Source organism: Eublepharis macularius, chromosome 1 (assembly GCF_028583425.1).
Source record: "Eublepharis macularius isolate TG4126 chromosome 1, MPM_Emac_v1.0, whole genome shotgun sequence".
Classification (NCBI taxonomy): Eukaryota; Metazoa; Chordata; class Lepidosauria; order Squamata; family Eublepharidae; genus Eublepharis; species Eublepharis macularius.
In genome coordinates this window covers 153,965,779-153,980,409 of record NC_072790.1, presented here as the reverse complement: position 1 = coordinate 153,980,409, position 14,631 = coordinate 153,965,779, and the positions used below count along the sequence as shown (strand labels likewise).

At 42.8% G+C, this 14,631-nt stretch overlaps 1 protein-coding gene across 1 annotated transcript in view; it reads right to left on the bottom strand.

Moving 5' to 3' along the window:
- FMN2 (formin 2) overlaps positions 1–14,631 on the bottom strand; it is a 354,893-nt gene that overhangs the window by 303,477 nt on the left and 36,785 nt on the right. Inside the window, exon 2 of the mRNA XM_054972122.1 lies at positions 2,243–2,409. Within this exon, the coding sequence (XP_054828097.1) occupies positions 2,243–2,409 (167 nt within the window). The remainder of the gene's footprint in view (positions 1–2,242; positions 2,410–14,631) is intronic.

The following is a 14,631-nucleotide window of genomic DNA, read 5'->3' as shown; positions in this document are numbered from 1 at the left end:
GATCAAGCTGATCATGGATCGGCACCAGTGACAATCCCAAATTAACGATCCACACCGGTCATCTCCCGTTTCCGATCTGTGGATCGTGGAGGCAAAAGTGGAGGGGCGCCCCGCTGTTCCCAACGATACAGGAACGGTGGCTGATGCCGGCGGCATCTGTGTTTGTGTTTGGCTGTTTGTGTTTGGCTGCCAGAACTGCCTATCAGGGTTTGCAGGGATGAGATTGGAGTGCCCATGGCTACAGAACACCCCCTTTCCCCTCCCTCCCTTGGGTGTCTTCTCACAGCTGTTGACTGCTTTGCGCTTCCGTGGTTGGAAGGAAGCCCTGCTGATCAAGGCAAGCTGGGCTTCCATTCGGGTTTCCAGGGCGACAGAAGGAGGGCAAACACAGCTCAGGCATTCCCCTGGCTCCGTTGCCAGGGGAATAGATTGCAGTGGCCTTATTCGACCTGACTCTGGCTGAATTGGGCCACTGTGGCATGTGAGAGCACACTGTGCTGCCCAGGACCACGCCCCCTGTCAGTCAGGTAAGCGGGAGTGGGGGTAGAGGGATCCCCTGCCCCCGGTGGGGTACTGGCATTCCTAGCATTTTCTCTCTTTGATTAAGAGCTGTTCCCTGGCCTGTTTCCTCTCTTTACCTCCCCCAAACTCCGAATCACTCCCAGAATTCTAGTGGATAATTTTTCATTACTCCCAGAATGTTGGGAGTGTTTTGCTTCATTTCAGGTGTCCCCAAGGGGATGTATAACCACTAATTTTGCACACCTACTGTCTAGCAGCAGCACTCCAGAGTCTCAGCAGAGAGAAGTTTTCCTTCAATAACTGCAACTTATATTGTTTAATTGAAGATGGCAGGGACTGAACCAGGAACTCTCTTAAAGCAAAGCATTTGCTCTGTCACTGATTCACAGTACTTCTGCTAAAAGCTGAACTCTCAGGAGTAGGATATGAGTGCACATCTCTCTTTGGGGAACAGTTCTCTCAAGGGTACCATAGCCCCCTCTAAAGTCTGGTGCCCAAGGCCACTTGGCCATCTTGTCACATTATAGAATGCTGTAAGCTTTTAAAGGTTCTGGTCACTTTGACGTTAAAGGAATCTTGGTAGGAGGTGTTAATCAGGATCAGAAGAAAAGAATTTCCTATGAAAATGGTAGTTAATAGCATCCGGTATTTAAGCATACTATTTGCATTTGGGGATATCTGCTGAGAACAGCACATTCTTTAGCACCATTTTTGCTCCCAAACTCTCAGCACTGAGAGGTAAAAAAATGCCCCCTCCTATGTTATGTGGCTTTGGCTCACAGCTAGATGAAATCTACCCTTATGCTTCAGTACTAGACTGTTGAGGTCCAGAGCTAAGTGAACATCTAGGTCCAGAACACAGCAAAAGTGTAAGAAGCCTTTTGTACAGTTGAGTTAGGTACTACAGATCCCCTATTATGTTCCTAGTCAGAACCAGTCCATTTTAAAGCAGCTAGTTTAAGATCAGGGGCCCAGAATGATCTAAAAATTGCTGTTAATAATGATGGGAAATATTTACTAAAGGGTGCTTTAAATTCCAATTTACTTTGAAACTATCCATTTATGATTATTACTCTCAAACTCCTCTTTCTTGAATAAAGTCTTTCCCCAAAAAACTTTAAATTATTTTGGTACATTCTATTTCCCCTCCAACCAGAACATGCACATTTAACATGGTGAATGTCACCTTCTCATAAAAGCTAAGGCCATGACTACACTAAATGTGATCTTCATCCAGCATAGAAACTTTGTGAGGAAACCCATCCGCATAACAAAATACCCAGTCCTCAGAACATTGTTTGGAGTAACCTCCAAAAGTACATAGTTGTTGGCCATTCCTGACTAGAACTTCTCTCAAACTGGGATATTTTAAGAAGAGAACTATAACCTCTCTAAACATTTTTACACAAGTGCAGCATGGCTGTTGTTTAGTTCATTGAGCTTTTTAAAGTGGCTAGTGTATTTTAAACTATAGCTCAGTGCACATATGCATATACATCACTGGATTTTCACATTTTTATGGTGTCCTTCTTCCAAGGAGTTCAGCATAGCATACATTGTCCTCTCCTCTACAAACGGATAAGTATGAAGGGGAATGATACTGGAAGCATGATCTATTGATCTTTCATGACTCATTCACATACAGAAGCAATGTACATGAATGTGTGAATTAATCTGAACATTTCTTATAAATACAACAAAGAATAATAAAGTGACTTACATCAAAAGTTGGTGCACTTTGTTGTGCACTTTGACTACATGGCTCTCTAAAACAATCACTAAAGGGGAGTAGAAGACCCATTGCAATGATCCAAGAACACAGTTTCTCCGCTTCTTCTTGTGGTGCATTTTCCTGCTGGCTGGACAGCTTTTCCAGAAGTGTTCGGCCTATAAAGATTAATTAACACATTAGTGGTCAACAGCAACTACCTATGAAGCAAACAAAGTACCAAAACTGATTGATTGCAACTACTATTTCTTGCACCCATTAAAGAGACTTAAAGGAAGCAAAAGTAGGAGGCTTTAGATGCCTTTTTCTGTGCAAAATACTCTAGTATCGCCTATTTTAGTTTATCAGAAGTTGACCCTTCATATTCACTGTCTGTTTTTGAGTAGGCATGGGCACAAACAGCATTACAAACAGAAAAAAACCCATGAACAGCCCATTCGTCTGTTCATGAACAAGGCGTTCATGAGGCCCCATTCTAAACAAACAAGTGGTTGTTGCAAGCCTCCTTCCTTGCCTTCATCAGCCATTCGTCAAGCCAGACAGTCTGGCACCTGCAATCAATTCCCTTGGCAACCAAGGCAGGGACTAAACTCTGTCTGAACTCTTTCTGGCTTTCCTTCTGGCTTTAACTCTTCAAAGTAGCTTGCAGCAGAGAGTCCCATTTTTGCCACTGTGAAGAGAAAATGACAACAAAGGGGGAGAGCCATGCATCATGCCTTTCCTGAGGTGCAATCTCTCTCTGAAGCTTGGGGGGGGGGGGTCTTCGAAGGACAGTGAGGACTATGTCCCCTGAAAATTTGTTGGGTATTGGACATTGGGAAGGTCAGTTTGTAACCCCTCAAAGTAGCTTGCAGCAGAGAGTCCCGTTTTTGCCACTGTGAAGAGAAAATGACAACAAAGGGGGAGACCCATGCATCATGCCTTTCCTGAGGTGCAATCTCTCTCTGAAGCTTGGGGGGGGGGGGGTCTTCGAAGGACAGTGAGGACTATGTCCCCTGAAAATTTCGTGGGTATTGGACATTGGGAAGGTCAGTTTGTAACCCCTCAAAGTAGCTTGCAGCAGAGAGTCCCGTTTTTGCCACTGTGAAGAGAAAATGACAACAAAGGGGGAGACCCATGCATCATGCCTTTCCCGAGGTGCAATCTCTCTGAAACTTGGGGGGCCTTCAGAGGACAGTGAGGACTATGTCCCCTGCAAATTTGGTGGGTATTGGACATTGGGAAGGTCAGTTTGTGGGGTGTTTAAAGGGCCCTGCCCCTTGCATGTGGCCGGAAAGGGCCCTTTAAACTATCAGCTGGCCGGTGACAGGGGGGGAATCCCCCTGCCACCTGCCAGATGATAGTTTAAAGGGATCTTTAAAGGGCCATGAACAACAAACATCATGTTCGTTACTGTTCATTGTTCATGGATGGCAATGAACAATGAACAGCTTGTTCGGTTTTTTTTCTCCGTTCGTGCCCATGTCTATTTATGAGATGGTTTATTGTATGGGACTGTTTTTATATCTGGGAATTAAAATTTATTGCAAGCTAATCTGTGGATCCATTACTTGACAGAAAGGCAGGATAAAACATTTTATTGAACAAAACAAACAGACCAGTATAATCCTCTGATGAACAGGAAACAATGGGCCACATCCATTACTACAACAAACAAACAAAAGTGAACAGTAGTAATATGAGAAACAATGCCTTTTTATTATTGATCAGTTGCTCAGAAAAGATGATAATGAGAAAACTGTCACAAAATTGTTTATAATTGTTTATCCATTATATGATTGTTTGGCAGGTAGAAACCAAAAAGAATTACAAAGGTTCAGAAGTTAACTAATTTGAACAGTGATGGGATATCACATGTCTTTTAGACGTACTTGACCAGATAATGAAAGATATGATAACCTGCCAGTACAATCTGGTATTTTAATATAAGCACATCTTATGGAATGAAAGCTACGTTAAGTTTAGTATGCATGCAGAAGCAGATTAACATGGAACAGCTATGAACAAATGGTAACAATAACTAATGAAGATACATATGCAAATCAGCTACCAGATACGAAGTTTAACAAGAGCCATCCAGGTTTTAAAACTTTCTGTTCTTTTTATTAAGCTAGTTTGAGGAGAGAGGTGTGTTCATTTGGTCAGTATTAGCAGAATAAATTTCTGTTAAAGATTAACAAACAAGACCAACACAATGAGTAAAAATGCCATTGAAAGTCCTTTTTTCAGATAAATCTATAAGCATTTTTTTGTGTCCATGATCAATAAAGGAGTCATAATAACCATGTTGCAAATCTGAAGCAATGGGGAAGGTTTCACACACCTTAACGTTTTAACCTTAAAGGGCTTGTTAAAACACACCTGAATTTATACACAAGGAATGGGAAAGAACTCTACACACAAACAGAAACAATCAATAAAGGAAACTGACATGTGTCACTTAAGTCACCTATCCAAAAGCCCTTGCTGTGGAAAACACTGCTGTGGAAAGCAGTTTATTTAATGCCTCAGTGTTGCATGAAGGCAACTCCCACACCTCCAAAACTATCAAGGGTGATACTTATTTAGAGAAAGTGCATAGACAATCTGCTCATATCACAGTAACTCTCTTCACTTGCTTCTATCATCTCACAGCTTGGCTGTTATTAGGTAGTATTTGCCTGAGCACAGTAAGTAATAAAATTTGTAGTGACTTATTCCATGCTGATAAATGGCAGTATTTTAGACATTCAATTATGAAGAGATGTCTGAGATTACAATAAAAATGTTACCCTCAAATACACTCTAAGCCTAAAGAAATCCATCAGTTTCTTAACCTAGCTTTATACTACTCTTTGAAAAGTAAATGCCAGCGGCCAATAATACTTGGGGATTTATGAACAATTCCTGAGAAAATAACTAGTATTTAAAACATTTCTGCTTCAAAATGTCAGCTGTTAATACTCTGTAGACACACAGAAGTTCATGCCAAATTAGTAAACCTTATATTAACTCCTTGATATCATGTGTCGTGGGCTGGGTCAGCCCAAGCAGAATAGTCAAAGTCTGATCCAAAGTCAAAGCACAAGTCCAAAGCCAGGAGAGTGTCCAAAATCCAAAAGCCAAGTCCAGAGGTCCATAGGTCAATTACCGGTAAGTTTGGGGCTATACAAAAGCAAAATCAAGGTCCAGTCCAAAAGCCACAGAGCAAGGCAAGGCTCAGTGGAGTGGTCATAGCAGTAGCAGGAACTGACATGTTGTTTCCACACCTCCTGGCTGTCTGTGGCTGGGTTTTAAAGATAGGATGGGCTTGCGGCCAGCTGCTTGGGAGCTATCCTGTGCTCACTCCTCATCACTCTCAACAAGCAGATGGCGTCTGGCCAGGAGGCATGCACTTTGCCTCCTTGCCTGCAGTTCAGTTCTCAGCTTCTGTCCACGGTGCTCAAAGGGTGGAGGTGAGCCTGGAGGGCTGGGGTCAGCTAACTGGGTTTCACCGGCTGCATCAGAGCTAGAGGGTGTTGGTCCTGCCTCAGCTGTTGGTGGTACTGGCTGATCAGCAGGTATTCCCTGCTGGTCAGCAACTGTTAGCTCCCTTCCTCTGAGTAGTCCTTAGCTTCTGGCTGTTCAAGGCTGGCTGCACGGAGCTCCTCTTCCCCTGAGGAGTCCTTGTTATCACTCAGCCCTGGCTGACTCATCATAACATCATGTTTGTACCCCTACCCCCTGTCTTTAGATCACAACAATTTTGTCAGATTAGACTTGGAAATATTGACAAGTGCAAGGGAATTCAGTAACATAAAGGGGTCAGCAAGGATTTGAATCCACATTTCCTACAACCAAGCCCAACACTGTAACCATTATTTCACATTAATATACTGGTTTATTACTCTCTTGTAAGAAACATGTCTTACATAGAAACATTCATTCTGAACGGTGTGTCATTCAGTGATCTTGAAGCCAAGAATCTCTTTCAGTTTATTCCTGACTTTCACAAGTTGCAGGAAAAAATAACAGAAGATACTTTTATCAGAGTCCCACTAACAGCTAATGGAATGGCATTCAAAAGAATCTAGACACTGCATAATGATCTATGCTGAAATAGCTATAAAATCTCCGCTCCACACTCTTTTGTATACAAGAAATATAAAGCCAGTACCACTCCACAAAAAAGTCACATCCTTTTAACCCTTTAATCCTTCTAGGGTCTTTAAGAGCCTTTCTACACAACCAGAAACCATGTAGAAGTATGGTGGTTGTGGGTTTTCCGGGCTGTATTGCCGTGGTCTTGGCATTGTAGTTCCTGACGTTTCGCCAGCAGCTGTGGCTGGCATCTTCAGAGGTGTAGCACCTTTTGGTGCTACACCTCTGAAGATGCCAGCCACAGCTGCTGGCGAAACGTCAGGAACTACAATGCCAAGACCACGGCAATACAGCCCGGAAAACCCACAACCACCATCGTTCTCTGGCCGTGAAAGCCTTCGACAATACATGTAGAAGTATAATTTTTTTAAAGTGCTAGGCATGCTTTGATCTCCAGTATTTGTACTCTATGTGGGGGTGGTTGTTACAACTGCCTCAATTTAAAAAATATACAGTTCACAAAATGGCATTCTTTCACTGATTAATTTAAAGAAGAGGTGAAGAGGTAGACCTCTTGCTGAAGGAAGGTAAATTCTTAGAGCTCTTCCTTAAGGGTTGCAATTTTTACTTCAACCTGCTTCTGTGGCAAGTGGAAATTAAATCACTCAGAGCCGTATCTTGGGTTGCCAGCACCTGGGGCATTCCAAGTCCAGCGGTGCCTCCCCCCCGCACATGCGTGTAGGTGCCCTCCCCCGGAGCATGCCACCTACACTGCCACTGAATGGCCAGGAGCGTGCGGCAAGACAGCCGCCCCGTCAGCTCTGCAGGCACATGGGGTGGGCGGGCTCCCAGCCTTCCCATGACACCTCCTGCACTGCTACTGGAGGGCTGGAAAAGTGGCAAGCTGGCTGCCCCATCAGCACAGCAGGCACCCAGCACGGCACAGGCGGCCTCCCAGCCCTCCCATGCTGCTGCCAGAGGGCTGGGAGCATGCGCTCCTGGCCAGCAGCTGCTCTAGTGCCCTCTGTTTGGCAGTGCCTGGGGCAGGTGACCCCCCTGCCCCCCCCATAGATCCAGCCCTGCAGGAGAGGGTAGAGTTTAGAAAGGATGTGACATGACTTCTGGGTGACACTCTATGCCAAGAGCCATAAAGACATTCAGAAATTCCTAAGGAGACTATTTTCAACTTCTCAGTGGTAAGGATTTACCCACCGTGGGTGGACATTAAAAGTTAAATAACAAAATATCTTTTAAAAAGAATGCCTGTGGTCATCTTTATGATTCTAGTGACTGTAGCCAAAAAGAAGCATATTCCCACCCAGAATATGTGCTAATTTTGGAGGCAGTTCAGAGAGACATATGTTTACAACTCTGTTGGTGAAATAAGTTTTTTTAGATTAACTTTGTATAACACTGTTCACAGTATTAATATACAATGTTGGTGACTTGGCTGAAAAGCAACATTTTTGAACTTCTGCCAACCCCATAAGAATGGCAGCATTTATGCACAAATTTCTAAAGAATGTCAGCTTGATACCACTCAAACCAATTAATGTCTTTATTCATTCCTTACTTTAACTGAGAACTGGTAAAACCTTTGAATGTAACTCACTGGGGCCAGTGGTTTGGTCTGCAGTTTAATTCTCCTTATACCTGTGAGACAAACATTGTCTATCAGTCCCTCTACTGCAAGATTCAATTCCAGTAGCACCTTAAAAACCAACAAGATTTCCAGGATATAAGCTTTTGAAAGCTTTCAAGAACTTATACCCTGGAAACCTTTTGGTCTTTAAGGTGCTACTGGACTCAAATCTTGCTGTTCTACTGCTGACCAACATGGCTACCCAACTGAAACAATCCCCCTATAAATGCAAAAGATTGGATATTATACTTGTGTGCGTGAGAGAGAGAGAGAGATATCAAGCCTGCAATCCACTTATGACGACCCTAGCAAGGGGCATTCAAGGTAAGTGAGAAGCAGAGGTGGTTTGCCAGTGCCTTTCTGTGCAGTCTTCCTTGGTGGTCACCCATCCAAGTTCTGACCCTGCTTAGCTTCTGAGATCTGAAGAGATTATGCTATACCATTCCACCTTTCCTCCCTCGATATTAAATGTGAGGGACTGAGAATTAAAAGCCCATTACAAACCATAGAAAATATATGCCACACCTTCTCCAAGAAACTTCTTAAGCATCTGATCCACATCTTGTATTGCAAACAGAAATGGATCAAAGAGAACTTTGCTGAACTGGACATTTCCATAAAGAATCAACCAGTTTGCCAGGATTTTTGTGGAAGAAAGCAAGCCACCTACAACTCACAACTTATCTCCCTGGAGAAACAGAAACACAAGAAACTTTCTCGTCTCTTGCATGCTGCAGGCTGAAACAACAACTCCTCCAGCAATGTTGACCTTTCAAAGTATACTTTCAGACAAGCAGAAGAATTGGTTGTTTCACGAGGTTTATCCTTCTGCCCCATCAAATCCACATAGATGATACAGTCCTGTGGTGACTTGGAGGCCTTTTTTTCACAGTCTGCATTCGAAGGAATATTTTCATAAAGCCTCAGAACAGAACATGGATGGACAGACACATAATCACAATAACAATTCATAATCTACTGCTGAACAATTGCCATTTCTTCAACCCCTCCAACACTACAGGGAAAAGGACTTTACACAGATTACACCTGATGCTTGCAATGCCACACTAGATCTCTATATGCTATTAAGTGTCAGCAATGCCTTCTTTTCTCCACATTGGACAAAGAAGTCAATCTCTATGCAAAATATTAAATGGACATAAATCTGTCATTAGAAATCACAATACTCAAAAAGTCAGTGGGAGGACGTTCCATTGCTGACCTAAAAGTGGCTGTCCTCAAACAGAGAACTTCAAAGAGAGATTACAATGTGAAATTGTTGAAATGCAGTTCATTCAGAAATTTAGAACAATGGGCTCCACAGGGCTGAACAGAGACTTAGGATTCTTCTCTCACTTCAGGTGCTAATTCCTGCTCTGTTCAGTTGCCTTGTACTTTTACATCTTAACATCTTCCTTTGCTACACTCCTCCCATCAAGCTGCATTGTACATTTCCATCCTGATATCACCCCTTGCAACACCCCACCCAAATCTGGCTGGCATATAAAGGCTCATTCCTACTCATGCCTTAAGAAGGGAGCTCTGAGACTGTCAAAAGTCTATACTCTGAAAATCTTGTTGGTCTCAAATCCTGCCATTCTACTGCAGTGTCCTGGAATAAGATACTGTGCCCTGTTTGAGTTAGGCTATGTTCAGCCACTGCTGATTTTTCAGGTTGTCCAAGTCTGCAGTGTCTTTCATGTTCTTTTATTCTTGTCTTTGTGGTCCCGATGTACACTTGTCCACAGCTGCAGGGTATACGGTATACTCCTGCAGAGGTGAGGGGGTCTCTACTGTCTTTTGCTGATCGTAGCATCTGTTGTATTTTTCGGGTGAGTCTGAATACTGCTTGAAGGTTATGCTTTTTCATAAGCTTTCCCATCTGATCAGTAATTCCTTTGATATATGGCAAAAACACTTTTCCTGTAGGAGACTGTTTTTTCTTGGTTGTTTGATTCATCCTGGGTTTGATTGCTCTTCAGATTTCATTTCTGGAGTAGCCATTTGCCTGAAGTGCGTGGTTTAGATGATTAATTTCCTCATTGAGAAAGTACGGCTCACATATCCGTCTTGCACGATCCACTAATGTTTTCATTATGCCTCTTTTCTGTCGGGGGTGGTGATTGGAGTTTTTGTGTAAGTACCGATCAGTGTGAGTTGGTTGAACATAGCCTATCTCAAACAGGGCACAGTATCTTATTCCAGGATACCAAAATACTGGACAACACTTCCAACTACTTTGTCAGACTGCACAGGGAAGCCATTGAAATTCACAAGCATAAGCAAAACTTCAACAGGAAAGGAGAAACCTTAAGAATGAACAGAGCATGGTTTCCAGTTCTGAAAAACACCAGGCTAACAAAACACTCTATACTCGACAATAGCCCTGCAGAGAAGATTAGCACATCAAGCACCAATCCATATGCAAAAGAACCTCCTCAGGATACAGTGAAGCCTCCCGCCATTAGCATTCCACACCCTGGGAAACTCTTACAGGATGACTCAGCTCAACCCCACCCCTCCTGAGTAGATACAAATGATCTGCCAACATCTTTTCCACACTGTGACACTGAGAGATCTCTGTCTTTTGGTGCTACACCTCTGAAGATGCCAGCCACAGCTGCTGGCGAAACGTCAGGAACTACAATGCCAAGACCACAGCAATACAGCCCGGAAAACCCACAACAACCATAGCCCAATCTGCTGTTTGCGAACAAGCTGTTCATGAGGCTCCTTTCTAAATGAACAGGTGGTCATTGCAAGCCTCGTTCATTGCTGTTTGTCAAGCCAAACAGTCTGGAACCTGCAATCAATTCCCTTGGCTACTTAGGCAGGGATTGTGTGTCTGAACTCCTGCTGTTGCCCTGGAAACCCCAATCTAAGCCCAATTTAGCTTGATAGGCAGGTCTTCCTTTCAAGTGTGGAGCTCCAAATTTGTTACAAGGGAGCAAAGAGCAGGGGGGGGGGCTCCCAGCTCTGGCTTTGAAAACAGTGGAGAGACAGCTGCTGTTGGCATTTTGATAGAGTGCATTGGAGCTTGAATTTTCTTTGTGTGTGGTGGGATAGGGATCTACCCCTTCAGGTTCCAGGGCTGCTGCCAGGCTCTGGAGCCAAGCTATTATTTATTATTGGTACCTTTCCTGCTGCCTGCTCAGGTAAGATTTCTGGGAGTGGTGTGGTAGGGATCTACCCCTTCAAGTTCCAGGGCTGCTGCCAGGCTCTGGGGCCAAGCTATTATTTATTATTGGTACCTTTCCTGGTGCCTGCTCAGGTCAGGTTTCTGGGAGTGGTGCAGTAGGGATCTTGACCAAATTGGATGATGGCCGTGAACAGGGCATGCTGTAAGTGTTCGTCAGTCCCTGTTTGTGGATGGCAACGAACAATGACTATGTTCGGGTTTTTTATTATGTTCATGCCCATCTCTAGTCATAACCTGTCCTCACAGGTAAGAGAGGGGGAAAACAATTTATCACCCCACCCCCATAATGCTAACAAGCCAGGAGGCTGGTGCCAGCCTCCTTCAGCTCTGTCCTTGAGAGCTATTACAGATTTGCACCTGCAACTCAAGGTCTCTCTTATCTGGCTGATACCGATATTGCCAACCAGCCTTAGTCTACCAAAAGAAAAAGTCTCAAAAGCTTAAACTAAGATGTTTAAATTAAAAAAGACACAAACTGAGTAAAAGAAGAAGAATTATAAAATTATTCACAAAAATTATAAAGGGATTACCCACATCCACAGAAGAACTAATCTGTACACCAGAGGAACCTCAACAAGGCACTTTCTGCTGATGTAGCATAGTGGTTAAGTGGCTGGGCTCTGAGTCAGCACTCTTCTAGTTCAACTCCCACTATGACTGAGAGCTCAGTAGGTGCACGACACCACGAATTTTCAAAGAAACATATAGTCCATTGACAATCTTCCACATAACACTAGTCTGGCCACCATGGATGCTGAATCTCTGTTCTCCAACATCCCTCACAAAGATGGAATAAGAGCCATTAGGAACACCGTCTCTGAAAACACCACCGGTACCAAGCGGTCTCTGAAAACACCACCGCTACCAAGCTCTGCCAGTTTGTTCTCATCTACAACTACTTCAGATGTAGTGATGATTTATTTCCTCAGATCAATGCCACAGCCCATGGGCATCTGCATGGCACCAAAATATGCAAACATTTTCATGGCAGACTTGGAGCAGTGCATCCTCAGCTCACACCCACTAACACACCTTTTGTACCTGAGATTCATTGATGACATTTTCAAGATCTAGAAAAATGGGAAAGAAGCACTGGAGAAATTTCACCAGGCTTTCAGAGGCTTCCACTCCACCCTGAACCTGACCATGAATCAATCAACTCAAGAAGTACATTTTCTAGACACCACTATACAACTACATGTTGGAAGCATTAAACCACCATATACTGAAAACCTACTGATCACAAAACATATCTACGTGCCTCCAGTCTTCACACCAAACACCAAACAATCCATTGTCTATAGCCAAGCTCTGTGGTACAGCCATATCTGCTCCAATTCCTCTGACAAAGATTTTCACTTGTGTGATGTACAAGAGAGATTGGAATTACAGTACCCACCAGATGTAGTATGAAAACAAAATGATACTGAACAGCAGAACACCACTGGTAGTCACATACAGTTCCCAGCTCAAATCAGTTCAATGCATCATTAATGACCTGCAACCTATACTAGGCAACAATATTGCTCTCAAAGGCATTGGGAAGCAAACCTTTTCTTGCTTACAGACAGCCCCCCAACCTTAAACAACTCCTCATTCACAACAATGCATTTCCCAGCATGGGCATGATCTCAGGGACCAGGATTTGCATTAAACCAAGATGCCAACTCTGCTCCTGTATTCACCCAACAACACAATCACTGGACCTAACACCATCAGCCATAGTATCTCCGGCTCATTCACCTGTTAATCTTCCAATGTTACATATGCCATCAAGTGTCCACAATGCCCTTAAGCTCTCTATATTGGACAAACAGGTCATTCCCTTCACAAAAAAAATAAAGCGACAAATCTGATATCAAAAATCACAACATTTAAAACCAGTGAGAGAACATTTTAATCTTACAGGGCATTCCACCTCTGACCTAAGAATAGTAGGTCTCAAGCAAAGAAGCATCAAAGGAAAATTACAACAGAACATTGCTAAAATTGAGATTTGCAAATTTGGAACAATTGACTCCTGGAGTTGAATTGGGACATTGGATTTTTCTCACACTACAGATACTAATTTTCTGCATTTCACACACCTGCTCTATCAAGCTAATTACAACATGTATTATAGCTAGCTTCCTGACATTCTAATTTGCAATACCCCTTCCAACTTCTGCGTGGATTACAAAGACTACTTCCGTTTTCCACTCCTTGTATCCAGTGAAGGGAGCTTTGACTCTCAAAAGCTCATACCCTGGAGATCTAGTTGATCTTTATAGTGCTACCAAACTCAAATCTAGTCCTTCTACAAGTGCCATTCTAAACAAAGTAGTTAAGATGGTGGCATCTGACAAAGAGAGCTGTGGCTCTCAAAAGCTTATGCTACAATAAAGTTGGTTAGTCTTAAAGGTGCTACTGGACTTTTTAGTGTTTTGCTACTACAGACTAACACGACTAACTCTTCTGGAGTTATGCCTTGTTAAAGATATTGTCTTCAGTGGATTTGGAAAGGTGTAACTCTATTTAGGATTGCACTGTCAGTTTGGTTGCTATTCCCTGTGCCACTATTGCTATTCAGAAGCTAGCTGCTAACCATTTGCTTTAGGAACACAGCACCGGACAAATGCACCATCTGTTAAACTTTAATGGATGGAATGATCATGCATCATTTGTTTTATTGCCGTGAAGTGGCAGCAAATATAAATTGTTCATTCTCTGCTATACTTTTTCTATATTTTCATGCATGTGACCCAAAGGAAAATCCTAAACTCACTTAGTGTTTGAGTCACATATCCCATACATGTTGAATTTTGTACCAAGTGAGGAGCCAAATATTTTCCAATCTTCACTTGTACAGATTGTTAAGGGAAAGCTGTCATTTATATGAATGTTCCTTTATAACTACCTATTAGATTTCTATCCTACCTTTCCTCCAAGGTGGTTTGAGAGGCATGCATGGTCCCTCCTCCCATTTGTATCCTTATAAGAATCCTGTGGGAAAACTTACAGTGCAATCCTATGGAGAGTTACTCCAGTCTAAGGCCATTGACTTCAATGGGCTTAGACCGGTGTAACTCTGCATAGGATTGCACTGTTAGACTGGGCGTTTTGTCACTGGCTCAAGTTCATACAGGGAACTTCTTGACAGAGTGGGGATATGAAGCTGGGTCTCTTGGCCTGATAGACAAACCTCTGTGCCACACTGATTCTCAACCAGTGTGCCAACACCTGTATTTTGGATCTATATCCAACTACAAAATATCTTGCAAATAACAGCCTCATATATAGTGTCAGTGTTTTCTAGGAATAATAACAAATAATTGCAACTTAATTCAGAATTTCCCTATAATAGTGCCTTACTCTAGCTCTTTAGAATTATCCTTTAGTTTCAATTGTTCACCCCCAAATAAAATTTATATAATGTTTCTAATAACCAACTGTCCTGTGACAATCAAAACATCATCTTAAACTGAGTAGCAAGTTAGAAAC